The 20,413-nt window shown below is 40.1% G+C and overlaps 1 protein-coding gene across 1 annotated transcript in view; it reads right to left on the bottom strand.

Annotated features, from left to right (window-relative positions):
- The window catches only part of MCTP2 (multiple C2 and transmembrane domain containing 2), a 189,501-nt gene that overhangs the window by 64,433 nt on the left and 104,655 nt on the right, over positions 1-20,413 (bottom strand). The window contains exons 11-14 of the mRNA XM_019637847.1: positions 19,920-20,106; positions 17,337-17,430; positions 5,809-5,911; positions 4,291-4,393 (exon numbers count right to left, since the gene is read on the bottom strand). Of these exons, the coding sequence (XP_019493392.1) occupies positions 4,291-4,393; positions 5,809-5,911; positions 17,337-17,430; positions 19,920-20,106 (487 nt within the window). The remainder of the gene's footprint in view (positions 1-4,290; positions 4,394-5,808; positions 5,912-17,336; positions 17,431-19,919; positions 20,107-20,413) is intronic.

Here is a 20,413-nt window from a genome sequence, read left to right as displayed (position 1 = left end):
AATCCAACTAGCAATTCTTTCTCCTTTAGCCTGTTTTAACCAAATATCATCCACCCGATATACTACATGAGGTTCCTAATAATTCTAGCATATCAATGGCATACCCTTTTGTAGTTTCCAGAGAAATTCGCCTTATTTCACCTTTTTTTATTTCAATAGACATACTGGACCAGGATTAGGTGGGGAGGAGGGTTGCACATCTGTGTCCATAAACTACCATTTTGGCCCTGCATTGGGACTACTTTTATTTTTTTTTTTTTTAATTTAGTTATACATTCATAAATATTAATGAATACAAAGTAAAACATCAATATTATTTATTTGGATGGCCAAGATTTCGGCGTTAACCTAAACAATGTGATTGTGTAAGTGTATCCATGATAATGTGCAAATCTCATCACAGGTGAAACTTGGGCAAATACTTAATTGGAAATGCAAATGGAGATTTGCATGGACATTTATTTGGTACAAGCAATTACAGGAAATCTGTCCCATAAAACTAATTAAATGAGGCTGTTATTGTGCACATGGAATCACAGAGAAAGCTGAGGCCTGCGCTTCTGATGACAGATTCATGCATTGGGGTGGTCTGCACAAGAGGACCCCAATTTGTTTCAAAATGTAGGACCCCATCAAACTGCAGATGATCTCTTCTTAGACATTAGGAAATCATAATACATAGATATTTTCCTTGTTTTACAGAAGGCTGATTTTCAAAGTCTTCCTAAATCTAACCATTGCATAATTCTGAGATGGTAAACATATGTTTGAAGAAAAAAAAAAATGACCTAGATAGATGAGAAGAATCCAGCCAGATTTCCAGGGCAGAATTACGATCACCTAATTGAGGGTAGAAATGTTAAATAAATCTATTGAATCATATAATTATTAGGAGATGGTGTTTATGCTGGAAATGTTTTAAAACTCTAAAAAGGTGCCTACTGTTTTATGATGCATGTTTACTGTATGATGGATCAGAAGACTTAAGGAATAAAGTGGAAATAGGCGAATATTAGAAGTCTTTAGATTATAATCTGTTCCAATTCCAATTTTTTTATGGTTTTAACCATGTGTAAAAAGTTTTGTAATCACTTAAAAAAATAACTTTTACAAAAAAGTTGAACAGAAGTGAAGTGTATGAAAGGGGAACTCACTAGCCTGGATTCTTTCTTTTCTCATGGATGTCTAAGCTTTGGGCAACTCACCACCATTAACAGATACACTGATTTTAGAATATGGGTTTTTAATGAACCAATAGTCAGCCAGCACACTGATCCTGATTAAAAGATATAGTGGATTCAGGACATGGTCTTCATTTCATAGGCTTAAAGGCACTTAGCACATTATCATTTGAGAAAGATTAAAAGTTGAATAACATTCGACATTTTTCGCCTAGACATTTTAAACTGTAGTTTGCCTTTTCTGTAAAAAACAAAAAAAGTGTAAATCAAGTTTTTGTTTATGACTTAGTTAAAGAAAAATGTATTCTCACAAGAATTATTCACACTCTTCTCCAAGAAATACACTTCTTGTTTTTAAATATAAAATAAGATATAATCGGACACTGTTCCATAGCCTATGAATACAACAGTGAAGCGCTGGTGAATCCATCGTTATGTGTTGCTCTCATATTAAAAGAGCAGAGAAATAAATCTTTCCCCTAAAAGGCACAGAACGCAAAACCTAAGGGTTTTCTCTTTGATGCTTACTTCTGGAGTTTTAACCAATATTTACTCCCTATGGCAGTGTAACATCTTCTCACGAGCGCAGGCTCTGATATAACACGGCCTCATTCAAATCCCGCCTCTACTACTTATCAGCTACAGGATGTTTTCAGTGCCTCAGTTTCCTCATTGGTAATGGTCATACTAATAAAGCATGCCTCATTAGGTTGTCGAAGAATTAAGGATTTAACATATGATCAGTGCACAGCAAAGGGTTTGCTAGTTAGGCACTACTCAATAGATATTAAATATTTTTTTAAAAACACCCTAGATCTAAATAAATACATTTTATTTATCCAAGGCCCCGACTTAGAGACTTTGTACTTAAAGATTCCTTGCCTAGAAGAGTTTCCCCGGATACCTACATAGTTTTCTCTCTCACTTCCTTAAGTGCTCACTCAAATGACCCCTTTTCAATGAGCCACCAGAGCGGCCAGTTCATGGAAAACTGCACCCCTGCCCCTCACATATATTCTTGGGGTCCCCTTCCCCTGCTTTACTTGGTTGGCACATAACGCCTTTCACTATCGAACATACTGTCTACTTGTCTTTTGTTTTTGTTCGGTTTTGGTTTTGGTTTTTATCTTCCCTCCTGCAACCAAAATATAAGTTCCAACAGAGGAGATAGCTTTATTGCTATCATTTTTAGAGCCTTACCATCAAAACAGTGCCTGGCAGAAACTGGACACTGGGTAAATATTGCTCAAATAAAATGAATGCGTGTCTGGGAAGGGCTGGAGGGGCTAGGGCGCTGTCTGCATGGAAACATGGTCTTCCACAAACCATTCTACTTCGTATTTTCAAGGGTGTGGGTTCGAAAACTGCACGAATTGAAGTCAGTGGTTCTCCCCTGGGAGTGAGTTCGGCCCTCAGAACACTTGGCAATGTCTGAAGACATCTTTGATTGTCATAACAGCAATGGGTGGACAGGTGCTACTGGTATTCAGTAGGTAGCACCCTGGGATGCTGCTAAACATCCTACAATGCACAGGACGGGCCCCCACACCAAGGAGTGATCCACCCCAAACTGGCAAGAATACTAACGTGGAGGCACCCGAAACCTGAATTAGCCGGAGGTAATTTCTTAGATCTAACTCAGCAGCACATAGATATTGTACATTACAAAGGAGGGAAGGAAGAAAGTCAGTAAACTTGTTGGTGTTTTGAAAGACCAAATACACACTGTTTTATGTGCAAAACAGAGGGAGATTTTTAAAAGATACGAAATAATAATGTTTACCCATCAAGGACTCAGTTATTCTACTAAAGGTGTATCTATAAAAAAAGAGGAAAAATGTATACATATATATGAGAGAAAAAGGAAACTGAATTGTAAAGGAGAGTCTTTGCTTCTCATCCTTTTAAACCTCTCTAAAATTGTGCTCCATGTTCCTGTTATATGTATTCTGTTTAAGAATAACTGACAAAGTTTTAATAAAAAAATTAAAAACAAAAAAAAATAGAGGGAAATCCCAGATTGCCATCTCCTCCCTGGGAGCCGGCATGACCGCCGATGGCTTGGAGCATTTGGCGACGAAGGAGCAGCTGTACCACCACTCTCTTCGAGTAACATCAGGGATATGAGAACTTGGGGAGAAATTTGCCAAGCAATCAAACACAGAGAGAGATGGAGAGGTGCAGTGTTTCCCTGTCTGCAAGCATTATGTGAGCTAGTCTCGTCTCATGGTGAAATTACAGACTGCTCCAGCCATGAAAATGCACTCAGAGCCTTGGAACAATAAGTTTTGGGGAAGAAATAAATAAAGCCTTATTGACTAATAAGGCTATAACAACTCTCTAGCAACCATTATATTAATGGTTGGATAAAAACCCGAAATTCCATCTTCTCGATGAGGACATCTGGTACAAACATTAATGTTCAATTAAGAGGTGAATTCAGATCCCAACTTTCCTCCTTTGCCCATCAGAACATTATTTGGTCCTTTCTCCTCTGAATTTTATTCGGCTCTCAACTTGCTCTGACATGTCGTCTTTTGGCTGGACATTGGAAATGGCCCTCCCTCTTTTTGCAAGAGATGCTCTCTGGCTTTCTTTCACAAAGCCATTCTCTGAGGCTGAAAACAAAGATGGCTACTAAAAAGACGAATACAACTTCTGAGAAAATGATCTTTAGTAGAACTGAGAATGACTGTCCAGTTACCAGCAATTAATCTTTGACGAAATGGGCAATAAGGAGGTAGAGACAGGCAAATGTGTTTTCATTAACAAATAGACAATCAGTCATAGATATGCATTCCTTGAAACCAAAGAGAAATGGTCATTGAAGATGGAAAGACTGAGTGAACTGAAAGGCTGACCAAAACGTTTTGGTTAGTTCAATCAATATTCGACTGACACAGAGAGAAAATTATGTCAGTTTCTATCTGAAACGACTGAAAATACTGTATTAGGATAAGGAATAACACAGTTGTTTCCTGCTATAGTTGGGAGTGTTTCCCACCCCGCCCCCTCCCCCCAGATTGACAAACAGAAAGCATCTCTAAACCATACAAACTTTCCCACTGTAAAATAACTCACAAATTGTGTATTAACAAAGGAAACTTACGGACAGCAAGGGAATGGCAACTTTTCCAAGAAAATCGGGGGGCTTATCTCCGTCTTCATCAAACACTGTCACTTCCAAAACATCATGGATATCTTTAACGGGACTGAACAAGAAACACACCATGTATTATACACAAAAACACACAAGTGAAGTCTGTTCCATGAAGATCTGAAAACACGGTTTTACTAATTAAGTCTGTATGTCCTTAGAGTATAAAACTACCATTTAATTAAATTCCAAAAATTAAATCAAACTGACTATATTCCCAAACCTTCCATCATAAAAGATTCAGTCACCCATGTGAAAAAAAAAAAAGTCAACTTTTTTACGATGACATGTTCCACGTCTACATGCACTCAAGGGTAGGAATCTTAAAGAAACAGGATAAAGAAAGACAGTGGGAGACGGGATGAGGAGGGGGAATAGGACAGTGATTTCAAAGTAGATGCCAAGTAAGAAGAGAAAATAAGATTTTCTTTACTTTAAATTAATGAAGAATTTCCTTAAAAATAAAATGGTGGTCGAAATCACTATTTGCTGAGCTCCTACTGAAGCTTTCTATTATTAAAATAAACATACTAAAAGTCCCATGCATAGTTCGAAACACTTTTTATGTTGACCAGAAGCCAGACATCAGCTACAATGAAAAATGGAACCATGGTCACTGGCAATGTGTTCGGCCAACAAGACTCTTGCATAAAGCAATTTGCAAAGCTGCTTAGTGGAGTTCATCCACTTCTCCCAGAACTTTGGGAACTTTCTACTTGGGAACCATCAACACCTTTCAAAATAAACCTTATTCTTTTGGTTGGAAGCACAGACAAGACAGACAGAACAGTTCTTTAGCATTGGGAGGGCAGCGTGCCACCATTTAGTTTATCCAAATTCTTTAAGGGCCATCCCTTCATGGTTAGGTGTCTTGGAATCGAAAGCCAACTAGGAAATATATCCAGCCTCCTAAACGCCCAAGTTTGAAAGACTGGACAGGGCATTGGTAGGGAGCAGGTAACTCAGATTAGCTGGAATACAAGGAGCCTGTGGGAGTCTTTGAGGAATTGCAGGTCATCTGTATTTTTCCAAAAGACTTTGGCAGACTACAAGCCTTCAGGCCTTAAAATAATGCTGTGACACTGAATGTGAGGCAGGTCTACATTTGTAATTTTCTTTAACCCAGGGGTGAATTTGTCTGGCTATATGAAAGCTTCCATCTACTCGTGGATTAATTTAGTCACTAAAAGATCTACTTTACAAATGCCTGCTGGAACACTCCCTTGCAGTTCCAAATGGTGTCTTCTATTATTAACACTAAAGTCCATAAAATGAAAGGATAAAAGGTTTTCAGAGGGAAAAAACACAATGAAATTCATTCTTGGCACATAAAAATGGACAGCAAGTTCCACTCAGGCACCCCAGCCTGCCCAAAACGTACCAGGGATAATTGGTCTCTAAGTTAAAGCCACACCCCCTGGATATTCCTAAGCCTAAGAAAAAAACCAAAAAAAACCAAAGAGCACTTACAATGTAAAAACTTTGTTCCACTCAGGGTTGAGGGTTTTGTAAATGGTATGTGTCTGAAGCCGGTCATTGCCTAACTCCAACAAGCAAAAAGGGTCGCTCTTCCCTGCAAAGAGAACACAGACACTGGTCAGAGACAAACGGATCTCAGGAGTGACAGAGGCCAAGTGAACAGAACCCACGTGCCTTTATGACAACAGAGCTGTGCTTGCTGGGAGAGTGGTGAAGGTGAGCCTGTTTTCAGCAAGCCCCACAGAAGCTGTGAGTGTGACACTAGGAGAGGAATTTGAATGTGATGAATGGATTGGGACTGACACTCACTCCAGACGCGGCCTTGACGACACAGGTCACAAAGGAGCAGGTGTCAGCGCGTCATGTGAGAGTCCATGTTTGTGCTTTGTTTGAAAACAGAAGCTCATCTCTGTTTCCTTCCCTGGATTCTCTTTTGAGTCAATATATTGGGTTGTCGGAAAAGTCATAACGCATGTTTGCAACGAAAAACACAGAAAAAATACGTCATGACTTTTCCGAGAACCCAACAGATAACTATCTTTCTATAACTGGAAGGCTGTGATAATGTATAGGCTTCCGCACGGTTGTGAGAAAAGTGAGAAAAAGTGTAACGTGGCTATGTAGGAGTTCAAGGTGCTCTGGGGTGAAGGGTCACCAGCATTTATAATCCTATACACAGAGGGTGCCAAAAAAATGGATACACATTTTAAGAAAGGAGAAAACTGTATTAAAATTTTAATGCTCGATATATACTGATAACAAGATGAATACAAGTCACGTGTGACTTCTGCAATGACAAGAAGGGCTCAAAGTGGTTCCCATCAGCATAATTGTAACACAGTTTTTCCCTTTCTTAAAACGTGCATGCATTTTTTCGGCACCCTCTGTATTTAGGACATTATGAAAACACACATGTCACAGCTTTGGTGCTCATAACCATCCAAGGGAAAGTATAATTCCATAAAGTCGATTCAAAGTTTTTATCTGAAAGACATAAAGCTCAATGTTTAACTTCTCCCACCTCATGTCTCCTTTTTCCACCCTACCTCACACGGCCTCCAAAAGAAAAATAAATAGATCAATCAATCAATCAATCAATAAATAAATAAATAAGGTTAGAAATCCCAAAGCCCAAAGCTGCGCCCTGAAAATTACCACGTAAAAATCCTCTCCATTTTTGTTGGGTTCGGAAGAAGGATCAAGCATCAGAACTGACAAGAAAAGAATGGATGGCTCTATAATGTCCCTACGACAAGAACACGCTGCCTGCCTCCGGAACGCAGGGGCGACTTACAAAGCCCGGCGGATGAAGTTAATTGGGGGCGTTAAGGATAAATGCTCCTTCAACAAATGGCCGAGGAAACCCAGGCCTGGGCCTGATGCAACCAGCACTCAGGCCTCTTGACCTGCTGGCCTCGCATTCCAGTCACTAAATGCATCGAATTCACTTAATAACCAGAAGCTCTGAGATACTGAACATCAACACAGAGCCTGACATGTACAGGAGCCTGCATGAAGACCATATATATATGTGTGTGTGTATACACACACACACACACACACACACACACACACACACACATATATATATATATATATATATATTTTTTTTTTTAAAGAGAATAAGACCTTATGCATTTGGTGAGAGTCAGTTTTAAACTGGAGACTTCATACTGCTGACGAATGGCCTGGACACATGGATGCTGGGCCAAAGCTTTTAAGCTACTATCTCCCTGGCTGGTTAGACAATGATCAAGCCACGGACATACATGAATAAGTTCGGTTTGTCAGTTACAAACAAAGGTCCCTGTCAAAATTCGGCAGAAAAGGAATTTTTTTTTTAAGGTTTTTATTGGGGAATTGTGGGAAGGGGAACAGACAAGTTGCTGTCGTTTTGTTCTTCAGTCTAGTTGTGGAGGACGTTGCTTCACTGGCCCAAGTTGGCACCATCATTGCGCTCTTCCCGGGCGAGGCAGATCAGTTGCCGGCTTCTGGACGGCCGCTCACAGCGGCTGCTGGCCGCTCACACTGGCTGCTGGTTACACCCGGCAGCCCATGGCAACCCACTGCAGCAGGGGCTGCAGACTACGCCATTGCCAGTGACTCATGGCAGCCCAGCTCCAGGTTGAGCTGTTGTTCAGCATCTTAGCTGTGGAGGGCAGTGTCACTGGCCCTCATATGTGGGATCCGAACCGGGGCCCTCTGGCTTCCCAAGCCAGTTCTTAACTATCGCGCCACTCGGCCGGCCCAGAAAAGGAATTTATAAATATAATATCGAGTGGTTCTCAGCATCACGGCAAAACATTGCAAAAATCAGGCTTGAGAAATCACTGGAAACCAAAGAACTGCTTAGGAATCCTTAGGCACAAGAAACTCAGCCAATAGCTCACACCAGCAAGAGTCTGGTGTGGCCTTGGCTTCCTGAGAAAGTGGCCTCCCAGGCCTTCCTGGCCCTGCCCCCTGAGTATTGCTACATCCACTATGAATTCTCCACTTGTGTTTCTTTGCCTGACTTGATGCAGATGGATAGGCCTCTGAGGAAGCACCTGATTGCTCTTGTGTGGCCAAGGACCCACGCCCGAATTGCCAGGGCCACAGAGGAAGTACTGGCTTTTTAGCTTCCGTGAGTGAAAGTGGGCCCTGACCCTTTCTCCAAAACACACAGTGGGAAATGCCCCAAACCTACAAGGGGTGTCAGCCAGTGGGACAGCTCAAATCAAACCAACAGAAAAATGAACCTGCCTCTACTCTTAAACGGCTTGGTTCAAGTCTGCTTTGCTCCGGTTATGTGTTTTGCAGGGCATGGGGTAGGGGTTGGGTGGGGCGGAACCTGCCAGCTTAGACCACACTGCCCCTGAACTTGGACGAGAACTCGGGCTTCCAGGTAGACAGAGCTAGATTCCTCAGCCCAAGCTGAAGCAGCTACTTAACCGTTTGTCAGACTGTTAGTAGGTGTCAGCGTTGCTCCTCCAAGAGACAGCGACATGACATTCCATCAGCATTCGCTCTGGGAAAACCATCTGACACTTTTAATGAAAGCCCTGGGGTTACCCCACAGCAGGGCAGAGGCGGGCAGCCAGTCCTGTGCAGGCACAGGTGGGCTCGAGCTGCGGCCCCCTCTCTCTTGAGTCAGCATGCTCTTAGCTGTCCCAGCTAATGAGGAACAGACTTCCTTCCAGTAACAGGGAACCTCAGTTATGTGTCTCCAAGGAACACGCTGCACCAACTCTCTAAAGATAATTCCGTCAGAGCTCATTAAAATGCTGCATTTGTTAATATTACAATATAAACAGGCATAGAGGAGGAAGAAACAAAGACATTTAAACGTTTATAGAGTAATTTACGGGCACTTTATGGATTGATTTCTTTCCCTTAAAAGGTTCCAGATATATGGGGACTTTCAATAAAATTTAAGTAACGAATATTTTTATTTGGGATAAAAATGATTTCCCATAACGAATGAAGTGTCCAAACGACCCCCAAGGGTACCGAGAGAACACCACCAAGCAGACACGTGGGTCTGTATTCTTCCTCTTTGTCCCACCTAATTTTACAGGTAAAACATTGACATGACCTCTTCTACCTCCAGATGCCATGTCACCTTAACACAGTCACACCCTTAGCAATTCAGTTTCATGGTGGTTTGGCACCTGGCACTCAACAGCCTTTGCTATTTTCAACACCACTTTAAAATTCATTGATCGTCCTTGAACGGCCAGTAGAGGTTTCTCATTTAAATAATTTTACCTTTATATCAGTTACAGAAGTTGAGTGACGAGAAATAAATGTATGTTAGAGGTCATATTAGTCATCTGACACATATTTATGAGCCACCCATTCTATTCCTGGACATCGGCCACCAGGTCCTTACATTCCAGGAACCCTCATAACAATCTCTGCTTTTCAGCAAATGGCACCTTTTCAATGAAAACATCCCTCACGCCTCCTGTCTGCGGACTCAGTTGCTCTCATCTCAGCTCTCCGACTGTGTGTAATCTTTTCCTTACACCTCTTCTATTCCACATCTGTACATTTTCGTTCCATGTTTAGCCCTGTGATTCAATGTAAGGGGCCTGATGCAGGCAGACTCAACATATGCACCCCCTCCTCTCCGCTGTGAAGACTGCCCAGTGAGACAGGGCAGTAGGGTCCCACCGATGGGGGCTAGCTAGAGGGAGGCAAGCTCCTCCCACTTTGTACAAGAAACCACACTTTCTGCAGGTCCTCATTGGATCCTCTATGAGGTGAGGATAGTTTGTGCCATGCTGCAGACGAGGAAACTCAAGTGCAGAGAAATTTAATTTGGTTGGTTAAAGTCTAGAAAGAATTCACAGTGGGGATGGACCTTAAACAAGGGTTAGGAGGGGGCTGATTTGGCTAGCAGAAAGGGGTAGGTCCTTCTTAATGAGATAGGGACAGATCAGAGCCTTACTTGTATTAACTAAGATAGATAGATAGATAGATAGATAGATAGATAGATAGATACATAGATAGATGATAGATGATAGATGCATAGATACATAGATACATAGATGATAGATGCATAGATACATAGATACATATATTAGCTAGATGACAGATAGATAGATAGATAGATAGATAATAGATAAGCCAACAAACAAATATATATACAACTATTGGGTTGTCAGAAAAGTCATGATGCATTTTTGCAATGAAAACATTGAAAAAATATGTCATGACTTGTCTGAGAATCCAATAAATAGTGGCCATCAGGAAATGTGAGATATGGGTAGATAAATACAGACACTGGCTTGAAGCCCTGAAGACTATGCTCTCGACCCCAGCAGTACACCTCTCACTAGATACTCCCAGTTGAATTAGTCACTTCATGTGATGGCAAGGACCAATTCCTATTCTTCATCATGTCCCCAGGGGCCACCACAGACTTTCACACAGAGGAGGTATATCTGCTGAATAAATTAAGATATTACTAGGAACCCAACCACTAAGATCGAAGTGATTCCTTTGTTAATTCACAGAACAGCACAAGTGAACTGAATATATTCACTCTCATGGTGACAGTAAGTGACAAACTACTAAGTCTTCTATATGCTCCCAAACTTTACATTGACAGGAGTCCATGTTGTTGTTGTTTTTTTGTTGTTGTTGTTGTTGTTGTTTTTGGCAGACTATTAATTAAAGCAGATGTCCGGTCAAAGGCAGATCTGCATACTGGTAACTAAAAGTGGTTGACTAAGTGAATAGCAATGCTTCTGTTTCCAATATTAGGGAAATTATGAGCCAAATATCAATAAGACAGTGACTTGCGAAATTCCCCGTAATCAACTAAACTCTAATAAAATAAATTGGATAAAGAATGCGAAGAGCATTTACTGAGCATGTACACACATGTCAGGCATGTTCATTTTGGTTTTAATTTAACCCTCAAAATACACATGAGGAAAGAGGAGACTTAGAGTGGACCCAAGGCTGGTTAGTGGCAGAACCAAGATTTACACAGTGGGTCTCTGTTTATATCCATCTATACCATAATATATAGGGATTAAAAGGAGAGGCAGCTACCATAAAAATGAAGGGCACAAAATGGGGAACTAATTTTCATCTTGAATGAACAAATCATTGCACTGGATGTTGGTTTACTTAAGGCATAAAGTCACGGTAATAGAAAGGGCTCGCGTACTTAATGAACGGATGGAGAACTTGACCAGTTATGGGAGCTCAATCTTGTGTGTGGGACAGACCAAGAGCTCCTCCTAATGGCACTGCCAAGAAACCGGTGAACTGGACATGTCACCCTGATTTTGAGCAAGGTTCTCATCTACTCAGTGACACACACTGCCCCCTACTGGCATTGTGAAGTAGAGCAGGAAGAGTGAAGGGATTAGAAGCTCCCCACGGTGCTCAATGAATATTTTTTCAAGACCATGAGATCTACCACAAAGTTAACCTCTCTTACGTTGCAACAAGCTTAAAAAGCAGTTGGGAAGCTAGGCTGCGGGGGCGGGGGGGGGGTCACTGGAAAAAAAAGATGAGCATCCTGGAATGAAATACATATATCTTTGTGCCCCTGGATCAGGCACTGCTGTTATCTGTTATGGCCCCTATCACGCTTATTTATCAAACAAGCCTACTTCACAATAACCTGCATTTTCTTCTTATCGGAAAAACAGCTTCTCCATTTCTCTGACAGGTATTTTGAGATCATATGAATTTGGTCATTGTCTTATTAACTCTGGAAACAGGAAAAAAGGTCCCAGTGACAGCCTTCCTGCCAAGACGTCAAGAAGATTTAGATATAGTTGATCATTTCTTGCATTTGATGGGTGGGGTTTTTTTTGGTTTCTTTTGTTTTTGTTTTGTTTGTTTGTTTGTTTGTTTGTTTGTTTTTAAGCTGAGACATCCTGCTACCTGTTGGCAGCTCAGCGGCTGCTCAGCTCGGGCTGGACTCGAACCGCTGTTGCTCAGCGCTCAAACTCTTCAGTGAGCTCTTAACCAACTGAGCCACTCGGCCGGCCCTGATGGGTGGGTTTTATATGGCATAAAATGCCACTATGTCACAAGGATGGGGAAAAAAAGTCCCTGGAGAATAAGCAGCTCCAAATTATGACTAAAGATGGGATTTCCAGTGTTGCTCCATCACTGCCTCCCGGGAGTTCCCCAGCTTCTCAGCATGGCATACAGATTACGGTAATGATGGGAACATGGGAAATTTAGGTAAGATTGTGCTACTAGAAGAAGGGCTATTGAGACCCACGGCAGGTTATGCTGGTATATAACCATCACCTTACACTGAGGTAGGTGGGCTTGCAAAGCTGCTGTCGGCATGGGAAGGTAAAAAAAACTCTCTTAAGTTTCCATCTCCCTTATTTTATGCCAGAATTCTGAATGGTAGTGATACAGGGTGGAAGAATAAAGCAGAGAGGGAGTAAAGAAAAGCCAGTCTTGCCACTGGAAGGTTCCTTAGGGAGGGAAAAGTATCAATACACTATATAAGAATTATTTTTAAATAAAAACAATTTAATAAAGAGAAAGCTTAAGTATCAGGGAGGAAGATGTGTGAGGCCCACAATTTGATTCTAAGACTATAGGAGGCGAGTCCTTGATGAGCTGTTGAATTTTGGCAGGTGAGTTATGCAAACGGTGGCCAGGATGGTTTCAATACTGACGTATTGAAGGAACCCCTAGTCAGCGGTTCTCAACCTGTGGGTCGCCTAAGACCATCGGAAAACGAAAAGATATTTACATGACGATTCATAACAGTAGCAAAATTACAGTTATAGAGTAGCAACGAAAATAGTTTTATGGTTGGGGGTCACCACAACGTGAGGAACTTATTAAGGGGTTGCGGCATTAAGAAGATTGAGAACCGCTGGATGTTACAATCCCGGCAGCTTCCCCTAAATATTCTGTCAGTTCTAACAAGGCTACCAGAACAATTCTCCATAGTAATATACCTTTTCCATAGAGAAAATACCTTTCCCACCCCTTTCCAGGCTGATCTCTCCATAGGTAAGACGAGCGTTGTCATACGATTCTGACAGGAAAACATTTCAGCTCTCTAACAGTTTTTTTCTATCTACCTATCATCTTTTTCTAGTCTATGAAACAAACTTTGCACTTTTTCCCCCCAGTGGTATTAGTTCTTGAATCTGACATGCCCCTGGCCAGGTAGGAGAGGCAGCCCCGTTCTCTCTGAGGACTACCTGTGGACGGGGAAACCTGTGGCAGCGGCCACTTCTCAGCTGTGTCCTGAACATGGCATTCCTCTCTCTCGTTCAATCCTTAGAACGTGGGTGACTCTCTTTTCTCAACAGCTGAGTTTTAAGGAGGGAAGGGTGTTGGCTCATTAAACATTACTAAGAGCTATGCTCACCTTGAGTCTCTAAAGTACAATTTATCACGTTTGGTGAATCAAGCCTGTGGCCTGGTTTACGACAGAAGTAATGACATCCAACTGGATAACCTATTACAACACATGTTTAGGTTGTGTTTGTGCACAAGGTGTTGGGGAGATGAACTCGTTCAGCGAAATATCTGACAGGCTCTTGTGTGAGAATAACTGCCTGTGGGCTCTCCATATCTAATACAGGCTATAGAGAATATACCTTTTACCAATTATAGAGGGATAAGCTGCAGGAGAAGATATAACAGATTCCTTCCGCTTCTTTACAATAAGAGTCTTCTTACTTATACACAAGCAAAAGTCAGACATAGAAAAAACTGTCAAGCGATATATAAATGTAAATGTATTCATACTGAATAGGTTCAATGATGCAATAAAATAGCATACTTACAGAGAATGAATTAATTTGAAAAATCAATAAGTGTATCTCTTTTATACATTAGAGCAGTGAAACCTTTATCTTTTGTCAGTATCTTAAGATTGGTAATATATGTAGATTTTGGTTATTAATATCATTTGACACATTCGAAAAGCTACACTATTCTTGTCTTTATATAAAAACATTTTAAATTTTTAATGGAAAAGAAATCTACCTTAATATATATATATATATATATAAAATATATATATGCATTATATTACTACATTATATATAATATGCATTATATGATTGTATTATATATAATATATAATATGCATTGTATATGAAATATATACATATATTATTCTAATATTCTAAAATACTAGCAACATAATAAGGATTCAATTTTTCCACAGTTTAATTTCTTTTTATGACTATATAATCATAACATCAATAACCACTAATATCCTTTTACTTTGATCACAGTGGCATGAGTAACTAATACTTTCTTTTTCTAATTGTTACTTGCAAAGATATAGAAAAAGTCAAAATTGGCAAACCACTGACAAAAGGGCTTATCAAGCGCATTCATTCCTTCTCTAGGACATAAGGTCCCTGCACTCTGCAAACTGTAACCGTAACCTTCACGTGGACAATGGCCAGCATCAGCCCTGAGGATTTTTGCTTTGTCAGGTCTCCTGATTCTTAGTTGAAAGAAACTTGAAGCATTCGTTATTATATATCTGGTATTGTTTTTAAGAAACAATCCCCACCCCACCCCCCAAAAAAAATAATGAAAGAAAAGTAGAGAGGTTGAAAGTTCCCTTTTGCACTAAAATAACCTTCATTCGTTGAGAATGCCCCTGGTTATTCAGAGTAAATGTATTTCTTTTTTATTTGCCGCGGTGAATACTTTGTTCCCTGAGCAACTGCAATAGAATGCTCATTTATAAAGGAAGGCTGACTGGAAAATGCAGGGGGTGGGGTACAAAAAGTAACATATTTCTTAAATGTTCCTGGCGCTCGCAATGATACGTGTCTCTTCTGATCCATGATCAAGTGAAGTTGGCATTTTTTACTGCATATCAAGTAAAGTGGATAATGTGTGAGTCTGCTCACCTCTTAGAGGCATTAATGACAACCCTAGCCCTATCTCAATGCAATCTGAATCCATTTCTTTTTTCCACATGGAAAAACGACTTTACCACTCTCTGGATTAAGCCCACTTTGTCTCCCTGAAGTAATACTCTGGTTGGGAATAGGCAGGGTTCACACAGGAGCCTGAGGACCTATAAAAAACATCGACTGTGAAATGCGATTCTAAAAATAAAGATCAATATGGTCTAAAGACATGTTTGGCTAGTGACAAGAATCTTTGCTTCCATTCAGAAGAATGACAATTGTTATCATAAAGAATACAGAGATAGTAAAATGCTAGGGTACTTCATCAAACCACACAGCATTATTTAATTTCTAACCACTGCTTTTTGCTCCTGGAATCCTTTGATACCCTTTTTCATCTATTCTAAATCTACCTACTGAACATATTGAATATAAACAAAACAACAAAATGATGATAGCATTTCCCCCAAAAAAACGATTCTTTTGAAAAGAGGGTTTGCCTTATATTCTGGTCTTTACAAAGACTGCCATTTTTCAGGTTCCTCTCCTATTTAATAGTCAAAATACTCATTGAAAAAGATACACTGGCCTGAAACAACCTCCAAAAATGCTAATTTTGGAGGGCTTTACGGAGGTTACCTGATAGGATGGGTAAAATAAAGGAGGTTTATAAAAGTGTTTCCACATATGGATAGAGTGGTGAACAAGCCTCTAAAAAAACTTTCATGCATGGCAATTAGTTCCTGGAGATTACAGACTATACAACTACAGAGAGAATTTTTCAAAATACTGCTTGAAACCGAAATGATTTCTTGGGGCTTGAGACAACATTTCCTGAGACATCAACAATCGTAGGTTTAAAAAGTACTGTATCTATATAACTACTTACATGGAAGTAAAAATAGTTTGCTCTGAAGTTTTAAAACAAAGGAACAATTTTAAATTGATATGAAGACTATAATCATTTGCAAATAAATTAATGAATATCAGGGATAATCATCTGAGTATTTCATCTACAACCCTGAGAAATTATATATTCCTGTTAGCCAAAAATTATTTTTTTGCATCTTCTCACTGGGCATTTCCTTAGAGTGAGATCACTTTATTTCAAGAACTTATAGAGTAGTGAATTCCATTGTTTCATTTTTTTGAAGGAGGGTGAGGAGAGCTTTTTTAAAAAACTAAGTTTACATTTTCCCATCATTTTTGTAATATAAAGTGATTAAAAGTAAAACTTTTTCCAAAGTTTGAACGTCCTCAAACTGAGTCCCAAAGTTCAGAGGTTACACAAATTCAGTGTAATTGTTTCTGTCAGGAAGAGAAAAGACCATTCTAAAAATCGGAGATTAAAATGAAAAATGCAATACTGTGTCAATAGAACCATGCTGTGTAATATTCTTTGTATTCATCAAGCTACTTGGTCCATAGCATCTGTCATGTCTAAATTGCTGTCATGTCTAAATTGCTAGTCAGTACAAGGGGGTAATTTGGCAATGAGTGGAGTGTCCCCCTCCAATCAGAGCTGAAATATCTGGGTTACTCTCCTCACTGTCAAGCATAACCAGCAGCAAGAACGTCTACTCTAGCCGATGTCTAAAAGTCTAAGTTAGTCAAGCACCAAGAGAAACTTTGTATAAAACTGTGACAACTGCAAAGGGGTCCCACGGCCTTGACTTCAGTTACTGTGATAGAAAAACGCCAGCTAGATCCACTTTCAAGCTCATATTTACAAACCTTGCACTCCTGCACTGTGAAGAATGAAACGTTCAGCATAGAGCACCGCCAAGGAGTAGAGGCAAGAAGTCGAATGTGTCTTTTGAGGTACCATGGAAAAGTATTCTCAAAAAATTAATCTAGCGAGCGCAGAAGTCATGACACTCATAACCCACAAATATCTTTGAAAGCCGAGTGGACCAGTACATTCTCAAATCATAGCACAATTATTTGAAACAAAGTAATTTTGTGAAATGTGCATTCAGTGAAAGAATTGCTTCTCTGCATCTTTGTTTCTCTTCACTTACTCTATTTAAAAGATCATGATTGCTGTGTACATGCTTCTACCTGTTAAAACATTTTGCTTTGCTATAAGATCATGTCAAAGCAGGAAATGAATACAAATAAAAATGAATGAAAAATGAAAAGGTTTTATACCTGAGAAATCTGCTGCTAAGAGATCTACTGCCTTTAAAACCTTCACTTGTAACAGGCCGATGTCCTTCATGTCTTTCAGGGAGTTCTGTAAGCACTGAAGGGAAAGAAAAGCGGATCGCAAATGAAAATGGCTTTCTAATATATACTATTTAATGACATAAAGTCCTACCAGAACTACATTCTAGATTTATCATCATCTTTCTCATGCAATGCTTAGAAACCTTCCAAAATGCATGACAACAGTCAGCCGAACAGTTAGGCACTGACAGCAGCCAGATGAAAAGTGACTGAGATTTAATTAACTACAGCTTCAAAATGAACGAATTACAAACACATACAATCTACTTTTAACATCGCCCCCTGGTGAATGCACAGGCGTCCCACCGGGAAAATGTGTGTGGGAACTACATTCATTCTCCCTTTACCCTTCTTTCTCTTTAATGAAACTTTTAAATCACCCGAAAAGGCGCCATTATTCTGACCTAGTTAGTGCAACCTTTATGGATACCAGAGGACTAAACTTGGACCCTTCATAGATACTTACTACCACTGAAAAGAGAATAGGGATGGAATTAGAGTGAATTGTGTGGTCCACGTGTTAGCTAGCTTATTAAATTAGAGCTTGAGCATCGAGTATTCACATTTACTTTAATTTTTAGTTTGCATGAGCCAAAGCTTGTATCTATTGATAATTCTTAAGCATATATAGTGATATTTAGATGATATGTACATTTGCATCCTTTAGAAATTGTGCATGAAGGAGATAAGGAGATAAATTCTCTTTCCATGCCTCCAAAGCACATCTACTGAAAAAGATGCTACTTTCAAACCTTCAGATAGATAGGGTATTTCCACCATCCTTAGATAACTAAGAACCTGTGATAAACAGACCACAGGGCTATACGGAAGGGTAGAAAAATCCTTGTGATTGAAGCATTTCGGGGTACAATAACAAAAGCTTAATAATAACAGTTAGGTTTTGCCTGATTTAATATGCACCATGCCTAAGAACCTTTGAAAGCTGTTTCTGCTCTGTATTTTCAACCTAAACAAAAATAACCAAAAACTAGCGTTTAAGGTAATATGAAAACATTTTAAATAAAATACTTTTACAATTGAGAGGTGGAAATACCTTTGAAGACTGCCTATTCTTAGGACCTAAAAAAATAAATCCAGGCGTCTGGAACTTGTGTCTTGTAATACAGCATTCTATCCCTCTCACATGCTAACCAGCTCGCGAGCTGAAAAAACACTTGATATTTCTATTTTGATTAGCCTCTTTAAACCTCTTGTCAATTAGTACTCCTCAAATCCTGAGGCATTTTTCAAAGCAGTCAGTATGATCTTATCTAATGTCCCCTTATAAACACTTCTCATGAATTTGGTCAAGTTTGCCATTTATCCGTGGGAACGTGTGGAGGAAAGTTCTATTTCTCACCATCAAATTTTCATTTGCTTCACGGATAGTAACAGTGGATTCTGTCAAAATTTCTTGCATATGCCAACCTCCCATGCAGAATCTGTGTTGATGATAAGATGTGTGGCTAGGTTTCTTACTCCCCAAGCGAAAGAATTTTTTCTATTAATCAATACCCCTGCCCAGTGAAAGGTTTTTGAAGGCACCAAAGTTTATGCTGAGAATAACACTCCCATTAAACAGAGATCTGTCTCTGCTTCATTTTCATGTCGCTTTCCTAAAGCACGTCTTTCGTGTGTGGTGACAAAAATAAACGTATTGATTGACAAAGAAGGTGGGATAAAAGCCGCATGCAAATAGAGACACCTAGATATCCAGAGTACAAACAGTAAGAGAAGAGGACAGAGCCATTTGATTTTCAAATGCTGAGTAGACTTTTAAGCCCACTGCAGCTACTTTGACCCAAATCTCAAAGTTCCAATAACATCCAGGGTGGTCTAGGGCAGCCTTTCATGCCTGTCAAGGGCTTTGCTTTGCTTGATAATACACAAGCACTTTCTCACTTGAATCTAAGAGGTTCTGGAAAAGTATCATTAATGGCTGTTTTAAAAAGCTACTTTTGTGAGCTTATAGGAAAATTCCTATTTACATATGCAGACATGCTAAACAACAGTTTGCTTCCTTGAGGACTTCAGTTTTCTCCAGAGTTCCTCAGAGCTAAAATCTCAAAATGCCTTGGTTGGCTTTTAAAATAGCAAGAAGGCAAACTAATTCTACTTTTCATCTACTCATGAATGCATTAACCTCTACCATGTTTCCCCGAAAATAAGACCGGATCTTGTATTAATTTTTGCTCCAACAATCTACATTTACTCATTTATTCATGTAGAAAAACATCTACATTTATTCAAACAGTTATGTGTGGCTGAGGATCTTAACTGGGGCTTGTGTTTGGGGTAGGGCTTATATTACGAGCATCCTGAAAATCATGCTGGGGCTTTTCTTCCAGTTAGGTCTTATTTTCGGGGGAACATGGTAGGTCTGATGTCTTGTTTGAGGAGATGTACCATTAAACTTTGGACAGAGGCCTCTTTTTATGCAGTTTTACGATTCACAGTGGCGGTGGTGGAAGGGTGAGAGTGGTTATAGCAAGGCAAAGCACTCACATATCGTTGAACAACCTGCTTTCTCTCGCTGGAGTCTGCCAAGGGGCACACACACAGGTCCGAGATGGAGACCCCTGCACAGGGAGTTAGTGTGACCAGCGTTAGGAGAGACCCTGGGCAGCTGTCCAGCGGCAGCTCCAAGAAGTTGACTTGCCGGAGTGGGAGGGCCGCGATGTCCACTTTGCACCTGGGAAATGGGCAGGAACCAAGAAAGAAAGTGACTTCGGAACCCCCCAAAGTTTATTTCATCATCCCCGAGCCCTCACTCTGATTGGGCATGGGTTTACTGAGCAGTGAAGTTTACACGGGCTCCCAGGCTCGTAATACTCACTCCCAGCCTAACATGCTCTAAAATTAAGGGGAGGGAGAGATAAAGAAATTAAAGAGAAAGCAGCATAAATGGAATGGAAAATGAAAGGAGAAGAGTCGGATCTCTGCCAAATAAAGACTACAGAAAGCCAAGGAGATCAAGAATTAGGGGGCCGGCCGAGTGG

The sequence above is a fragment of the Hipposideros armiger genome, unplaced genomic scaffold, assembly GCF_001890085.2.
Source record: "Hipposideros armiger isolate ML-2016 unplaced genomic scaffold, ASM189008v1 scaffold_35, whole genome shotgun sequence".
Classification (NCBI taxonomy): domain Eukaryota; kingdom Metazoa; phylum Chordata; class Mammalia; order Chiroptera; family Hipposideridae; genus Hipposideros; species Hipposideros armiger.
This window is presented reverse-complemented; position numbering and strand designations above follow the sequence as displayed.